Here is a 17430-nt window from a genome sequence, read left to right as displayed (position 1 = left end):
GTCAGGAAAAAAAAAGAAGGAAGCTCCTAGACATGGGTCTCAGGGTGAATGTAACCCCAGTGCCACTGAGGCAGTTTGACTTGACATGCAGGTTATATGCTTACTCTGCAACCTGCTGGAGAGAACTGGTCGTTCTCTGAGGCTTGTTCTCCTAGAGAGACTTGTCTTTTGGTTCCCTCCTTCCCACCTGCTCGGGGTAGAATCCTGAGTCGCAGTCGTCCACCTCTGCGCCACCTGCTGGAACTCTCACCTAGTTTTGGTGCAGCCAGATTAGGTTTAACCACAGTGCAGGCACCCACAGGTACTCACATGTGTGCGAGCGTGCCCCCATGCATGTACAAAAACAGTGCTGCATAAGCTCTCCACCTCACCGGACATTTGTGGGCATGAGTTGCCATATCCCTGCTTGCTTACACAGAGTTCTCCACCTATTTTCAAGGAAACACTGCTGTTTTAGCATCGAGTTTGAACACTAAAACTCTCCCCTTTATTTTTAGAAATTTTTAAAATTGTAGTTGGTTTACAGTGTTGTGGCAATTTCTGCTGTACAGCAAAGTGACTCAGTTATACACACATAGACATTCTTTTTTATATTTTTTTTCCATCCTGGTCTGTCCCAGGTGATCGGATATAGTTCTGTGGGCTGTTCACTAGGACCTTGTTGTTTATCCATTCTGAATGTAAGAGTTCGCATCTGCCAACCCCAGACTCCCAGTCCATCCCACTCTCTCCCCCCTCCCCCTTGGCAGCCACACCGTCTATGTCTGTAAAAAATTATCTCCTTGTGTTTGTTGCCTGTTTTCATTTTAGGGCGAGCAGCAGGTCTTATTTCTTCTAACACACTATGTTTTAATCTGGGGCTCTCCTCACTTGTGGAAATAGCATTTATTCAAAGTCATAAATAGGGGTCAGCAAGGTATGGTTTCTGCCCTGCAAGGCTTGCAGTCCATTGGTACTAAGAGAAGTAGTTCTGGATCACTGAGCTCTCACTGTGTGCCAAGTCCTGTGCTAAGAATTGTCTCGTTTAATACAGAGTAGTGTATGCACGACAGAGCAGCAAATAAAGGGCACTGGGGGTTTTGAAAGCAAAGAGGGGGGAGCGAGGTGTGAAGGAAGGGGAAGTGTGTTTGTGCCTGGGCTGAACTGTGAAAACGCTTTCCTTCCCCGCTGGCAGTACAAACAGAACGCTCTCTTTGACTTGATTGAATGGCCGTTGTGCAGTCAGACCAACAAAAGTATTTGTCGATCAGGATCATTTATTTGCTGGAGAAAATTCCGTGTAGCCAGATTAGGTGACCTGTTTCTATGGCCCATCTCTTGGAATATGAAAATAGCACGGCTGTTTGGGGCCCTCATTTTCCCCTTCCATTTTCCTGTTACAGCTATTACAGTAATGGAAAGGCTGGATATTCACTTACAGGAGACGCCCGTAGAGAGGATACCAGCCCCGAATGGGGGATGGGCAACCTGTAAGACCCCTGCCAGCCCTGATAGTCTCGTTCCAGTGTTATCAGTAGTCTAAACTATTCTACATTGAAGCAGTGTAATTCAGTTTTTAACAACCCGCAGAAGAAGACAGTGATTAGAATGCCCTGAGAATCCAAACGGCCTCTGGACAACTGACTTAGAAATGTTGGAATTGAATCAGTTACTGCTATGATCAATGCTGTGATCTTAAGCTCCTAGCATGAAAATCTAAAATGCACACCACACATTTAAAAACGGTGCAACAGGGCCTCGTACATAACTTGCGAGACCTAGACATTTTAGCTCAGGCCCTGGCTACTCTTGCAGGCTTTTCTTTCCAAAGCCAGGCTGGGTAGAGAGTCCCCTGGGAAGAAAAGGGTCAATACGTGCTCCATGAAGTTTTTGGTTTTGTTTTGTTTTTTTCTTTTTTTGGAGACCATACCTCAGAAGAAAATAAGGCTTGAGAACTACCAGGCAGCATTGGGGAGGTGATGGTGGAGTATGGCAACTTTGCTTCTTCCTGCCAGGGTTCACATGGTGAGGACCACAGATGTATTTGCATGTAATCATAAATATGCTGTGGATGGGGGGTTCCTGTTGTGGCTCAGTGGAAATGAATCTGCCTAGTATCCATGAGGACACGGGTTCGATCCCTGGTCTTGCTCAGTGGGTTAAGGATCTGGCATTGCAAAGACCGGAAAAAAAAAAAAAAATGCTGTGGATGCAACATAGCACCCCTCAGCAAAGTTCATCCCTGGCCACGAATTACTGAAAAATGAGTTGTTTGGGCAAATGAATTGTCCTCTTCTCCACTAAATTCTCTTAGAAGATAAAAGGTGTGGTTTGCTACAGCATCTTTGGATGAGCTTAGAACATCACATTGAAAAGAATTAAGTTAAAACTTTGCAGATTTAAAAGAAAAAATCAGTGACTTTTCTGACAAAAGATGATGCGAAAGTGAGATGCAAAATATTACCCAAAGAACTAAACACTGGAATTCTTGTTCTGCCCAGTGGTTACCCAGTGGAGATCATAAAATAGATGGAAAGCTGTAGTTTAGTGGAGAACCTGACACTCTTGGTAGAGGGGTGATGTGCCTAAATTCTAAATTGTTCAGCAGAGAGGCAGCAAGCCTGCAGACTTCAGCAAGTGGAAGTCTGACTCCAAACCTCACCCTCCGTAACAGCAACCCCCCTCCATTAGTTGTGTAATGAATCACTTTGACTTTATGACCTGTGTCCTGGAAGTGCCACTTGCTGATGTCATGGCTTGTTGAGTGTCCCAGGGAGGTAGGAGAGAGCAACCATTGTACGTGAGCGCGTGCACACATACATACACGTGCTGAGACATGGGGTTGTTCGGCAACAGTCACATGTCAAGCGGCAATTTGCAACTTAGAACCACAGAGAGGGTTTGTTTTCCTTTTCTGTCTATTCCAGTTATTTAACTGATGGCAGATGTCCTCATTAAGGCCAGTTAGCACATCAGGAGACATTTGCTGAGCCCAGAAAAGGGCTAACCCCTTTTGGACATGGACCAAAATACATCTTCATGGGTAGCCAGCCCCTCCCTGTGGGTGACAGTGGTGGGAGTGAGAAGCAAAGAGGACTTGGGATCTCCTAACACTGTACTTTAGCCAGGAAGTCTTTCTTGGAACAGAGTTTAAGTTTCAATCAGGGACTTTAAGAAGTTGAGAATGTAACTCTTTAATGCTGGATTTGACTACTGTTGAAACATGGTTATTGTTTCCTGTTACTGTTAGTGTTTCTTGATTTCTCTTTGTGGTACCAGAACCATAGGACACATTTGGGGCTGGCTGGTTAATATGGACCATTGATAGCTCCCAAGAAAGAATTGGTAGGGGAGTGAGGAGAAAGTAGAGATGGGGGCGGGGGTTCCTTTGTGGCTCAGGTTCAGTCCCTGACCTGGGGACTTCCACATGCTGCGTGCACAGCCAAAAAAAAAAAAAAAAAAAAAAAGGAGGAATGGGGAATAGAAGTTTGAAGGAGGCAGCAGTTCCACTGATAGAGACACACTGGTGGGGGTAGGGGATTGGTGGATTGGAACCCTTGATCTGAGGTATAAAGTAATAGGTGGTCCTGGAAAGCCACTCTAGGGTCCAGAATTAAAACCTGGCTTCTCCACCCACCTGCATGGCAGACCTCTGTAGGTGTTTGAATTCACTTCCGAATCCCTCAAGGACTGCTGATTGTGTTAGCAACTGAGCCATATTCCTAACATGATGAGTGTGCCAAACATACCTGGCCACCCTGCCCAGCTTACACTGAGTCTAGATTCATATATTTTCACTTCTGTGCTATCAATCTCTGGTGTAAATTTGGCTAAACTTTTCTTTAACTTTGGGGATTAATTACATCATCACTTTGGGCCCGCCCAGAGGGCCATACGTGTATAAAGGTCTTCCCAAACTGCTAAATGATTAACAGTGACTTGGACTGTTGAACAAGGTCAGAGTAAAGCATTGACCTTTCTTTTGTAGGGAGGTGGTTAGGATGCAAGTGGAGAAGGGATTTTCAAGGAAAGAAAGGAAGTGGAAGTAGAGACTTGCAGGATTGGGAGCCGTTGTTTTGTTCTGTTTTGCTTTCTTTTCTATTGTGGCTCACTGACGTAGGGAAAAAAAAAGCCATGTAGATAAAAAGCAACTTTATTGCATGTTTTATTTTAGGAGAGCTCACACCTCCTGGAGTAGTGGCAGGATCGTGCCCTTTGACACCAGATAGACGTGAGTTCAGTCCCCAGGGACGGCCTTTCCTGGTTGTGTAGCCCTGGCAACCTAACCTCTCGGTGGCTCAGTTTCCTCATCAGAAATAAAAGAACATATGTTTAAGTCATTTTGAGGATTAAATTAGTACAGTTTGTGAAAGCTAGAGCTATTAGGCATTTAATAAAGGCAGTTTCCCTTCCTTCTTTCTCTTCTGCTTTTAAAAAATTAAGATTTGGGTGGACTCTAAATAAAACAAATACTAAAATATACTTCAGAGTGGAATTCGGGCCAGTTACAGGAGAAAGGCCAGAGAACACATGTGGGAAGAAACCGGAAGTGGGCAGGTTCACCCACCGTGCAAATCCAGCAGGCTTTTTTGAAGGTCACCAGCTTTGCAGACCAAGTAAAAAGTGTTCTTTACATTTTTTTTTTTTCAAAGACTTAACAAAAACATTGTCAGAATCTGTTAGTCAAATATTTCAGGCTTCATCTGTAGACTGGAAGCCCAGGAATTTTGGAAATACTACCCTGTCTTCATTTTCAGTGGTAGAAACCTCAAACTTCCTGCTGTGGAAAGTGGGGCTGGCCACTGTGTTTTTATTGGTCAAGAGCAGGATTGTTGCTTTCTCTGGATGGATGCTGCCATCTGATGTCTCTGAGTGGCACTGTGGCTTCACTTCTAGCTCAGTGAGATTAAACTGAGGGTAGGAGGTTCTTGTTTCTGGTTTAAGGCTTCGAGGATGGTGGTAGGTGACTTGAGTTTTTGAAACCACATTAACTTGGATGGACATTTGGTGTCTTTTTGGTTTTTCTGATAGCGGTAAAGAATTTACTCTTTACGTTTTTTTCTTCCTTTTGATTACATACACAGTAAAGCTTTCCGATAGAATGTTACTGATTATAAAGTCACCAGACACTTGGAGAGGAACTCTGTAGAATGCTGTGATTTTGATCTTTTTCTTAACCTCTTCTTTGCTTTCTAGGGAATTCATGGTAGAGATACCATACTCTCTGGTTCTAGCCCTGGAAGCTCTGATTAAAACACTTGTAGAAATGAGCCAAACCCTTTCCTCCATATTTGCAACTTTATTATTATTTTCTTTTTTTTAAATGAAAGTATAGTTGATTTTTAATGCACTTATTTCTGCAAAGCGAACCAGTCATACACATATATACATCCCCCCCGCCCTTTTTTTTTTGTCTTTTTAGGGCTATACCTGCAGCATTCGGAGGTTCCCAGGCTAGGGGTCAGATTAGAGCTACAGCTTCTGGCATACACCACAGCCACAGCAATGTGGAATCTGAGCCCCGTCTGTGGCCTGTGTCGCAGCTTGTGGCAATGCCAGATCCTTAACCCACTGAACAGCAAGGCCAGGGATTGAACATTCATCCTCATGGATACTAGTCAGGTTCTTAACTCGCTAAGCCACAGCAGGAACTCCTACATTTCCTTCCTTATATTATCTTCCATCTTGGTCTATCCCAAGAGATTGGATATAGTTCCCTGTGCTATACAGTAGGACTTTATTGTTTATCCATTCTAAATGTGATAGTTTGTATCTGCTAACCCTAAATTCCCCATCCATCCCGCTCTTTCCCCCTTCCCTTTGGCAACCACAAGTTTTTTCTCTATGTCTGTGAGTCTTTTTCTTTTCTGTAGATAGGTTCATTTGTGCCATATTTTAGATTCCACATATAAGTGATATATGTTAGTTGCCTTTCTTTTTCTCATTTACTTCACTTATTATGAGAATCTCTAGTTCCATCCATGTTGCTGCAAATAGCCTTATTTGTTCTTTTTATGTCTGAGTAGTATTCCATTGTGTATATATACCTCATCTTCTTCTTCTTCTTCTTTTTTGTCTTTTTGCCATTTCTTGGGCTGCTCTCGCGGCATATGGAGGTTCCCAAGCTAGGGGTCGAATCGGAGCTGTAGCCACCGGCCTACACCAGAGCCACAGCAACTCGGGATCCGAGCCGCGTCTGCAACCTACACCACAGGTCGCGGCAACGACGGATTGTCAACCCACTGAGCAAGGGCAGGGATCGAACCCTCAACCTCATAGCTCCCAGTCGGATTCGTTAACCATTGCGCCACGACGGGAACTCCTGTACCACATCTTCTTAATCTGTTTATCTGTCAGTGGACATTTAGGTTGTTTCCATGTCTTGGCTATTGTGAATAGTGCTGCTATGAACATAGGAGTGCATGTATCTTTTTGAATTATATAGTTTTGTCTGGATTTATGCCAGCAGTGGGATTGCTGGATCATATGGTAGTTCTATATTTAGTTTTCTGAGGAACCTCCATACTGTTTTTCCATACTCCGTAGTGGTTCTCCCAATTTACATTCACACCACCTTTGCAGGAGGGTTCCCTTTTCTCCACACCCCTTCCAGCATTTGTTATTTGTAGACTTATTAATGATGGCCATTCTGCCTAGTGTGAAGTGGTACCCCAATGTGGTTTTTATTTGCATTTATCTAATAATCAGCCATGTTGAGCATTCTTTTCATGTGCCTACTGGCCATCCGTGTGTCTTCTTTGAAGAATTGTCTATTTAGGTCTTCCGCCCATTTTTTGGTTGGATTATTTGTTTTTTGTTGTTGTTGAGTTGTATGGGCTGTTTGTATATTTTGGGGATTAAACCCTTGTTGGTTACATCATTTGCAAAGATTTTCTCCCATTCTTTGCGTTGTTTGTTCTTTTCCTTTCTTTCTTTCTTTCTTTTTTTTTTTTAATGGTTTCCTTTGCTGTGCAAAAGCTTATAAATTTGATTAGATTCCTTTTTTTTTTTTCTATTACCTTGGGAGGCTGGCCTAAGAAAACATTTGTATAGTTTATGTCAGAGAATGTTTTGCCTATATTCTCTTCTAGGAGTATTGTCTTTTAAACTTATTTTTCCCATTCATGTTTTGTTACTGTGAAGATATTTGCTTAGCATAATTTGCTGGGATGGTTGAGAAGGAGGCCAGGATTGTGGATATGTGGAGATGCCACAGAACTTAAATGAAGCCTTGGGGTACTTTTGGACAAGGATGAAAGTAAAGAAGGTTTATAGACTTATTCAAAGAAAGTTTGAACCCACACCTGTGGTGCAGCTTTCTTTTGGCCTGAGTGTGGCTGGAGGAAGAGGGGTGGGAGGGGGGAGATAGGAGCTGGAGTTGTCACTTGAAATGTCAAGCTTAATAGATGCAGGTGGAGTTGGTCTGGTGGGCATTCCAGGTAGGGAAGTAATGTTGGTATTGAGTTCATGAAAATCCTAGTATTTTATACCAGCCACAGCACCGGGGATATGCTTTGCACATGTCAGTTCCTCAAATCCTGACTGGATAAACAAATTAGGAGGGAACAGGGGAGCTGGGACAGCAGAGATTAGGAGTGTGCTGGGGGGTGGTGTCAGAGGAAATGAACCTCAGCAGGATGGCAGAGGAGCCACTCGAGCCCTGGAGAAGGGGTGGCATGAGTTTGCAAAGTGCTGGGTCTGATGCTTCTCCTTCTGCCAGCAGACCCAAGCCCAGGAGCGGCTGGGCTCCCTGGTAGGATCTGTCCTAAAGTTCTGTGCGGATGCAGGGGATTCAGGTTTCTGGGGGTGAAGGGACTGCAAAGTTCTGATTTGTTGGCGGGTGACCGCTGGAAGTCGGTTCTCAGGTGTTGGTGGGAAGGCAGCAGGTGAGAAGGGCAGCCAGTAGCCTGGGAACCAGAAGGGGAAACCAGGAAGGAGGGCATGGTTGGGGGTTGTGAGCGCAAAGCTTGACCCTCCAGAGGCCGGGCAGTACCCTGTGCCTCAGTTCATGACATGGAAGGCAGAGATGGAAGTCAGTGGAGTCAAGGGAGGTGAGGAACAGGGAAGTAGAAGCTTAAGTAGTGGCCCCAGGCAGGGCATATTTGGAAGAGGGGGGAGCATGGTGTAGTCCTGAAAAAACAGTCTTGGAAGTAGGTCCCTGGGGGCCCTGATTTGGCCCTTTACCTTGATCTTGGTCAAGTCTCTTAATCTGAGTCTTTTTTTTTTTTTTAATTTTTAAAATGATTTTTATTTTTTCCATTGTGGTTGGTTTACAGTGTTCTGTCAATTTCTACTGTACAGCAAAGTGACTCAGTCACACACGTATATATACACACATTCTTTTTCTCACATTATCCTCCATCATAAGTGACTAGATATAGTTCCCTGAGCTTTATAGCAGGATTTTTTTGTTTTTGTTTTTTTTTGAGATTAGAACTAGGATGGATGATAATGCCAGTGCAGGACTTAAGAGTCTAGCACATAGGAAGTGCTCTTAAGTGTTAGGTATGAATATGATATTTACAGAATAATGAGGTGTTCCGAGGTGAGCCATCTAGATCACCTAGGAGGTTATTACCAAACGGGGAAAAGGGATCATTTTTCATCTTTTAAAGAACATGGAAGATAAGTCTAGTACATAGTTATTTAGAAGCCTGTGCCCAGAAGGCTTCTACTAGAACGTTCTCATTTGCTCCTCTGAGGTTGGTGAGTGTCACTTACAGATGAGGAAACAGGCTCTGACTGGGGACTGACAGTGTGGCCCGAACAGATCTGCTGTTTTTCCCTGCCTCCTGCTTACCAGAGAGGCTGTGGGTCGGAGTGGGATTTCCCAAGAGCAAGCCTGTTGGCTGTTTCGAATCGCTCAGGCTCTGTAAGACGGAGTTCCTCTTTTCTGGAATGGTATAGGCTCCTGAAGGTCAAGGGGTGGCCCTGGCCCCGGCCCTGGGGCTTAGGGGGTGCCAAGTGCCAAGAACCCTGCCTCTCAGGCAGGACTTTGGTTAAAGGAGTATCACACCAAGCTTTTTGGTCTGGTCTCCCTTCTTGCTCTCCCCCCCTATAAAATGCAGAGGATGGCACTGCCCAGTTCCCTGCTTTCTGGAGTATGACACACGCGTGACACCTCGGAGCGCGCAGAAACGATGTGTGTGGTTTCCAGAGCAGCAGCCCCTGTTGGTCGTGGGGTGACTGTGCAGAGGCCTGGAACAGTCCTTCTTAGCTCATGTCAGGGCCGTGGTCCTGCATTTCTGTCACCCCTGAATGCACACGCAACCTGACTGCCCCCAGGTGCTGTGGGAGACAGTGTGCAGGCAGTGGGGAGGCAGTGAGGGGACCTGGGTTTGGAGCCATGAGACCAGATCTCGTTCAGGCTCTAGTACCAACTACCTTCATCGCCGTGAATAAGTCATTGAAGCTCTAGGCATTAGTTCCTCCAATGAAAAACAAGGAGCATGGAGTTCCTGTTGCGGCTTAGGGAGGATGCGGGTTCCATCCCTGGCCTCGCTCAGTGGGTTAAGGATCTGGTGTTGCTGTGAGCTGTGGTGTAGGTAGGTCGAAGATACGGATTGGATCTGGTGATGCTGTTGCTATAGTGTAGGCTGCAGCTCTGATTTGATCCCTAGCCTGGGAACTTTCATATGCCAAAGGCGTGGCCCTAAAAAGAATAAAAGAAAACAAGGAGCGTTAGCATGGCCTGTTTCTGAAGTTGTTTGCAGCTTTGAAGCCAGCTGAGCTTGAGAACCTGCAAGTACCCAACAACCACTCTTCTACTCTGACTTAGCACTGATGTAATAGGATCCTGACCTGGGAAGTGGTCCTTGGGGTGTGGGTGGAGCAGCAGCTGAGAGGCTCCCTGTAGGCAGAGCAGTTTAAGCAACACAACCCTGGGCACAGCCCTCAGGCACAATCATAAGGGATTTGTTAAATTAGCAACGATGCATCTGCCTAAGAAAACACTGTGTGACTTCTAACTGTTTTTGTGGAGTAACGTATAATGACGTAGTACAGCCCACGCAGGTTAAGTGAAAATTCAGTTTACCAAACCATGATCCCGTTTTTGTAGAAATAAAAGTATGTAAATCCATGTGAAGAGGAGCGCTTGGAATGCTGTACTGGGTATCTCTGGGAGGCAGCTTCTTGAGTGACTTGTTTTTCTTTGTGCTTATCAGTATGTCTAAAGGTCCCACTAGTAATAGATAAGTATTACTTTTGTTAAAAAAAAAAGTTGTGGGAGTTCTCCTGTGGTGCAGCAGGTTAAGGACCTGATGTTGTCACTGCAGTGGTTCAGGTTGCTGCTGTGGTGCTGGTTTGATCCCTGGTGTGGGAACTTCCACATGCTGAGGGTGCAGCTGAAAAAAAAAAAGAAGTAAAATTGGAGTTCCCATCATGGCGCAGTGGGAACAAATCCGACTAGGAACGATGAGGTTGTGGGTTCGATCCCTGGTCTCGCTCAGTGGGTTAAGGATCTGCGTTGCCATGAGCTGTGGTGTAGGTCACAGATGAGGCTTGGATCTGCCCTTGCTGTGGCTGTGGTGTAGGCCAGTGGCTACAGCTCCGGTTTGACCCCTAGCCTGGGAACCTCCATATGCTGCGGGTGTGGCCCTAAAAGGACAAAAGACAAAAAAATAAATAAGTTAAAAAAAAAAAGAAGTAAAATTTACTTTAAAGTGCTTCCTCCTTTTTAATAGACACTCTTGGGCTCCTGCTGTGTACAGGGCTTCCTGATTCCTCTGGATGATGGATAAAGGATTCTGTGTCCCCTTTGCTTCCCCAGGAAAGGCAGCAGCATGGCCAGCGTGCTGTCCCGGCGCCTTGGCAAGCGGTCCCTCTTGGGAGCCCGGGTGTTGGGGCCACCTGGGGCTGTCCCACCCTTGGAGCCGCAGGCAGAGCTGCTGGAGGGGGCGGCTCCCCAGCCCTTCCTTGCCTCCAAGGACACGTCCTGCCAGGAGCAGCCCAAGGAAGTGCTCAAGGCTCCTGACACCACAGGTCCTCAGCCAGTGGCCTTTCAGCCTGGGCAGAAGGTAGGTTGATCTCTGAGTGGACTGGTGTCTGATCTCCACAGGCTTGGGTTTGGCTGCTCTAGTGATGCCCCTGAGTGACAGACCAGAAAGTCTCTGGGCGATGGCTTTACCACAGATCTTTTCCCTCCAACAAGCTTCCCGAGACAGTGAGCCATCCCGAGCAGACCCAGGGCTCTTCCATGACAGTTCCTGGCTCAGGTCTGCCCAGAACCTCAGTTCAGAGCATGGCCAGAGCTCAGTTTTTCTTCATCTGCCTCAGCTTGCACCTTTACAAAAACAAGGTGAAGAATCTCAGGCTTAGAGGAGACAGATAAGATGCATCTTTGAATTAGCTTTAGGAGTTCCCATTATGGCTCAGGGGAAACGAACCCAACTAGTATCCATGAGGATGCAGGCTCGATTCCTGGCCTCAACCAGTGGGTTGAGGATCCACCACGGCTGTGAGCTGTGGTGTAGGTTGCAGATGCGATTCAGATCCCATATTGCTGTGTTTGTGGTGCAGGCTGGGAGCTGCAGCTCGGATTTGACCTCTAGCCTGGGAAGTTTTGTATGCCCCACTAAAAAGAAAAAAAGAAGGTGTTTGTTTAGTTGGATTGCTGTTTAGGTTTCCTTTTCCCAGGGCCCAGGCAGAGCCCAGGTATCACCTAAGCCTGAGCTTATCACTGGATCCAGGTGCGTGGGCTCCTTTTTCATTGCTTTTGCAAAAGCTCATGGTGGAGGCTGTTCCTTCTGCCTCTTTCTCAAAGCCTGTGTCTCCAGGCCCCTCTTCCTGTGAGGTGAGGCGACCTGCCAATCGATAGGTACTCTTGAGAGCAGTCAGCCTACTTCCCCTACCATTGTGCTCCCAGGCAGACCCAGGATTCTCTGAAAGGAAAAATGCCGGGTGTAGGCAATTCGAGGCAGTGTTGGGAGCCAGCAGGTATATAGGACTTCAAAGGCAAGGCAAGAATTCAGGAGGCCAGACACAGATTCCAAATTAATTTGATTGGAGAATTTAATCTGTTTACATTTAAGTAATTATTGATAGGTAAGGACTTAGTATTGCTGTCTTGTTAATTGTTTTCTTTCTCTTTTTTTCTCTCTTTTCGGGCCGAACCTGCGTCATATGGAAGTTCCTCAGCTAGGGTTTGAATCAGAGCTCCAGCTTCCGGCCAACACCACAGCCACAGCAATGTCAGATCTGAGCTGCGTCTGCAACCTACACTGAAGCTCATGGCATTGCCAGATCCTTAACCCACTGAGCAAGGCCAGGGATTGAACTTGCATCCTTATGGTTTCTAGTCGGGTTCATTACCACAGAGCCACAATGGGAACTCCTTGTTGTTTTCTGTTTTGTAATTCCTTTCTTCTTCTCTTGCTATCTTCCTTTGTGATTTTTTTTTTTCAGTTCTGTGTTTTGATTCCTTTATCTTTTGCGTATCTACTAGAGGTTTTTTCTTTGTGGTTATCATGAGGCTTATAGAAAACTTCTTATAGTTGTAACAGTCTCTTTTAATACAATAACAACTTAACTTTTTTTAATTGCATATAGACTCCAAGTTCCATAAAAATCCCAGAAACTGACACATTTGGTCTCTCCATCTAGAGGGTTTATGAGGGTCTGTTTTGGGAAGAACCAACCCACTGTGGTTAGTCTGAGTGTTCAGGTGGGAAGCAGGTACCCAGAAGCATCTGCTTGAATTAAAGCTGAGTCAGAGAATGTGGTTTGTGACAGGTGGCTCCTGGCTCCCAGAATTTGGGGCATATGGAGTGAGAACTCCCAGATGTTGACCACTGGTTGCTGTTTTTCTCCCCCCAGGTTTGTGTGTGGTATGGGGGTCAAGAATGCCCAGGGATGGTGGAGCAGCATAGTTGGGCAGAGGACAAGGTGACTGTCTGGCTGTTGGACCAGAAGTTACAAATCTGCTGCAAAGCGGAGGAGGTGTGGCTGGCTGAGCTGCAGGGCCCCATCCCCCAGGCGCCACCTCCAGAGCCTGGAACCCAGGCACCAGCCTACCGGCCTGTCTCCAGGAACATTGACGTCCCAAAGAGGTTTGTGTGGGAGAACCTGGGCTCTGAAAGGCACGTGGGTGGTGAGGTCTGGGGTTGTGAGATGCCCGGTGAAGGGGGAGGAATGTGGAAGTCCCAGATGTCGAGTGGTCAAGGTCTCAGGCAAATGGAAACAGTGGGAGGGCAGTCTCTGAAAAAAAACCAGAGGGGCATCTATCTTTTCTTCCCCGACGGCTTTGTCTGGCTAGAGGCTGTTTTTCCCCCTTATGCTTTAAACGAAAATCAGTTCTTAGTTTTTCATGATGAGAGGGGAAAAAAATGGCTTCGATCAGGAGTCAGCAAACGTGCTCTGAATGGGCCAGATAGTAAATAACGTAGGCTCTGTGGGCCAGACGGTCTCTGTTCCAGCTGCTCTGCTCTGCTGTGGTCGCATGGAATCAGCTGCAGACAGTACATAAGGAGGCGGGCATGTTTGTTCCAGTAAAACTTAAGAATCTTAGATTTCAATTTCAGGTAATTTCCATGTCTCACATGCCAAGAAATAATATTCTTCTTTTGATTTTTAAAACCATTTGAAAATTGTTGAAGCATTCTAGCTTGTGAGCCGGGCTGACACAGGCTGCAGGCTCATAGGATTGCTGACCCCCAGCTAGATAATTAAAAGCACTGATGCTGAACGAAGAATGCACTTTGCTTTAAGACTTTCATGACACGATATTCCCCTGAGACTATGTATACTCTAATTTCTATGTTATATACTTTGTGTACATTGATCTTTTAAGATTAAACAAGAAAATCCTCGATGAGATTCTTATATACAGGATATGTAAGTGGTTGAGCCCTGTGCCACCTCTTTCTGTGTTTGTGGGTGCTGACTGTTACTGACAGTGCACCCAAGTGTCTTGAGACCAGATCAGAGCAACAACATTTGTGATTCCAAATTCATCGAAATGCTGGCAAGAATTTGCCTTTCTGTTCTGTGGAAATAAAATTACAGATGATCACACAAAAAAGGGGATGTTAACTTGTTTAATATGTTACTAGTCTTGATTTAGCTCCTTCAAGCCCAGTTGCATATTTTAGTGGATCTGAGTTGTAAAGAATGAATTAATACAGTCCTTTGAAATAGAGAGCCATCTAGAAATTTATTTCAGGCTGACGTATAAGTTAGCATTAACTTATAGCTTTTATTTCCAAAATAATGTAACTTGATACAGATTCTTAAAATATATAAAATTTTATAGAGCTCTGCTGTATAAAGCATTGAGATTTGCATTGGGAAATTTATTTTAGTATTTCTGGGGATTTTTGCTCATTGGCTTACAAAATACCAGGTTCTGTTGACATTCAGAAATTGTCAGAACACCTCATCATTAATCTTGGGGGGAGGGGAAGGAAATTGGTTAGTATAATTGTGCTCTCAATTTTTTTTTTTTTTTTTTGCTTTTTAGGGCCACACGTGTGGCATATGGAAGTTCCCAAGCTAGGGGTCGAATTGGACCTACAGCTCCCAGCCTCCATCACAGCCACAGCAACTCAGGATCAGAGCTGTGTCTGCAACCTACACAACAGCTCACAGCAACGCCTGATCCTTGACCCACTTAGCGAGGCCAGGGATCAAACTCGCATCCTCATGGATACTAGTTGGATTTGTTTCTGCTGCATCACAATGGGAACTCTCAGTTCCCTCTTAAATTTAAACAAGTTCCTGTTGTGGCTTAGCAGGTTGGGAACCCGACTAGTATCCATGAGGAAGTGGGGTTTGATCCCTGGCCTTGCTTACTGGGTTAAGGATCTGGCATTGCTGAAAGCTGCGGTGAAGGTTGCAGATGCGGCTTGGCTCCCACGTTGCTGTTGGAGCAGAAGTTACAAATCTGCTGCAAAGCGGAGGAGGTGTGGCTGGCGAAGCTGCAGGGCCCCACCCCCAGGCGCCACCTCCAGAGCCGGGAACCCAGGTGCAACTGCAGTTCCAATTCGACCCCTAGTCTGGGAACTTCCATATACCACAGGTGTGGCCCTAAAAAGAAAAAAAAAAAAAATTTAAATATGAGATGAGGAAAGGAAAGTGATTTTGGTGATTTTGAATTCTAGCCCATGCAGTATTTCATTGCTTCCTTCTCCTCAAATAAAATTCCTGGTTTTAAGCAGCAGAGCTAGAGTTAGGAAGTGAATTCAGTGGTGAGCGGAACTGCCTCTGGGTGTCAGCAGTGAGGTGGGACCCGACCAGCCTGCTTATGCCGGGGTTGACTGAGATTTTTTTTTTTTTTTTTTTTAGCTATTTCTTGGGCCGCTCCCATGGCATATGGAGGTTCCCAGGCTAGGGGTCCAATTGGAGCTGTAGCCGCCGGCCTACGCCAGAGCCACAGCAACGCGGGATCCGAGCCGCGTCTGCAACCTACACCACAGCTCACGGCAACGCCGGATCGTTAACCCACTGAGCAAGGGCAGGGACCGAACCCGCAACCTCCTGGTTCCTAGTCGGATTCGTTAACCACTGCGCCACGACGGGAACTCCTGAGATTTTAAATGCAACTCAGAATGTAGTATTTTTCATGAAGAACGAGGAGAGGTCTTAATGACTTGTCTCACTGTTTCCTGAGCACGCACTGAGTGGAGTGGGGCGTGAGGGGCCAGTCCAGGGACGTAAGATGCTCGCGGGACCAGCTGTGTGGGGAGGTAACCTCTGGCTCTCCCCGTTTGACTCCAGGAAGTCGGATGCCGTGGAAATGGACGAGATGATGGCGGCCATGGTGCTGACCTCCCTGTCCTGCAGCCCCGTTGTGCAGAGTCCTCCTGGGGTCGAGGCCAACTTCTCTGGTGAGGAAAAGGGTGCGTTCTGGGTGCGGCAGAGGCCCACGACTGACTTCCTCTGCTTGGGGCAGCTCTTTGCCAGAGTTGCCGGCGGCCTGGCCGTAGGGTTTCTGGAGTCTCTTCTTCCTTGTGTCCCAGGCTGGCTGAGTGACATGGAGTTAGATGCTTCCCATTCTTTTTCCTCAGTTTCCTCCTCTGGGGAGATGTGTCCTGGTGCATTGTGAAGATGAATGAGCATGGGATTGAGCCCCACGGGCCACTTGAGTAAGTTCTTCTATGGGAGTAAGCGAGTGAGGCACTTGTGGGGCTGAACAAGGCCAGTAGAGGAATGTTTAGTTCGATAGTAGAAACTTAGTAAATGGTCCCCTAGTGGCCTCAGCCGATTCATGCCCCTCTTCCAGGGGCCGAATTCAGCCTTGTAAATTAGTGTGGAGTAAACGAGCTGAGTCTAAAAGAAATCTAGGAGTTCTCTGTGGCGTCGTGGGTTAAGAATCCGGCATTGTCACTGCAGCGGCCTGGGTCACTGCTGGGGCATGGGTTCCATCCCTGGCCTGGGAACCTCCACATGCCGCGGGCATGGCCAAAAATAAATAAATAAAATAAAATCGAATTGACTGATACAAACCGTTAGTATGACTTAGCAAATTTGTAAATTGAAAGGAAATTCTAGCACAACCCCCAGAATACATTAAAAATACTATAGGAGGCGGAGTTCCCATCGTGGCTCAGCGGGAGCAAATCTGACTAGCATCCATGAGGACACAGGTTCGATCCCTGGCCTCGCTCAGTGGGTTAAGGATCCGGCATTGCCATGAGCTGCGGTGTAGGTCGCAGACACGGCTTGGATCTTGTGTTGCTGCGGCTGTGACGTAGGCTGGCAGCTACAGTTCTGAATCAGCCCCTAGCCTGGGAACTTCCATATGCCGAGGGTGTGGCCCTAAAAAGACAAAAAAAAAAAATTGGGGATGGAAATGCTGTAAAATTTGGTTTGTGATGATCTGTTGTACAACTATATTAAAAAAAAAAAAAAGAATACCATAGGAGGAGGGGAATTGCTGGATACTAGTCATGGGACAAGACTGGTGGCGAACATGAAGTTTTTTAAAAAATTCATTATAGGGCTGGCCTAACTTACTCCCAGGGAATAACTTTTTCATTGGTGACTAACTGAATTGTGAGCTTCTTAATTCTTAAGCTTATAGGAAAATAGAGTCAGCTCTCCATGATTACAGAAAGGTTCTGTAACCTGCATACCAGGAGGAAAGCAGCCTTTGCAAGCATCCCTTATCAGTAATCTCCTAGATGGAAAATGAATTTCAGGCAGTGATAAGGCAGACCTATCTCACCCAAGGCCTGTCATCAATGACTAGGCTGCCAGAGGTAGGCACAGCATCACATAACTGTTCTGTGAGTGCCGAGAGGCTACACAAGCAAAGCACAGAATCCATACGTGTTCACCCCCCCCCCAACACCAACAACATGTACACAGCTAACTGACAATAACTGACAATATGCCATGATCTCTTAACTCCCTTTGGAAAACAATTTCTCATTGTCTCTTAAAGATATTTTTCCCATTACAGTCTATTTTTGGTCTTATGTTGAAGTCAATGGAAAAATAAGGCCTCCTCGG

At 46.0% G+C, this 17430-nt stretch overlaps 1 protein-coding gene across 3 annotated transcripts in view; it reads left to right on the top strand.

Moving 5' to 3' along the window:
• Positions 1–17430, top strand: part of ZNF395 (zinc finger protein 395) — a 46115-nt gene that overhangs the window by 19641 nt on the left and 9044 nt on the right. For all 3 annotated transcript variants that reach the window (XM_047759907.1, XM_047759908.1, XM_047759909.1), the window contains exons 2-4: positions 10751–10997; positions 12796–13028; positions 15694–15803. In XM_047759907.1, the coding sequence (XP_047615863.1) occupies positions 10751–10997; positions 12796–13028; positions 15694–15803 (590 nt within the window). The remainder of the gene's footprint in view (positions 1–10750; positions 10998–12795; positions 13029–15693; positions 15804–17430) is intronic.

The sequence above is a fragment of the Phacochoerus africanus genome, chromosome 15 (genome assembly GCF_016906955.1).
Source record: "Phacochoerus africanus isolate WHEZ1 chromosome 15, ROS_Pafr_v1, whole genome shotgun sequence".
Lineage (NCBI taxonomy): Eukaryota > Metazoa > Chordata > Mammalia > Artiodactyla > Suidae > Phacochoerus > Phacochoerus africanus.
Note: the sequence above shows the minus strand (reverse complement) of the source record. Positions and strands in the feature narration are given on the sequence as shown.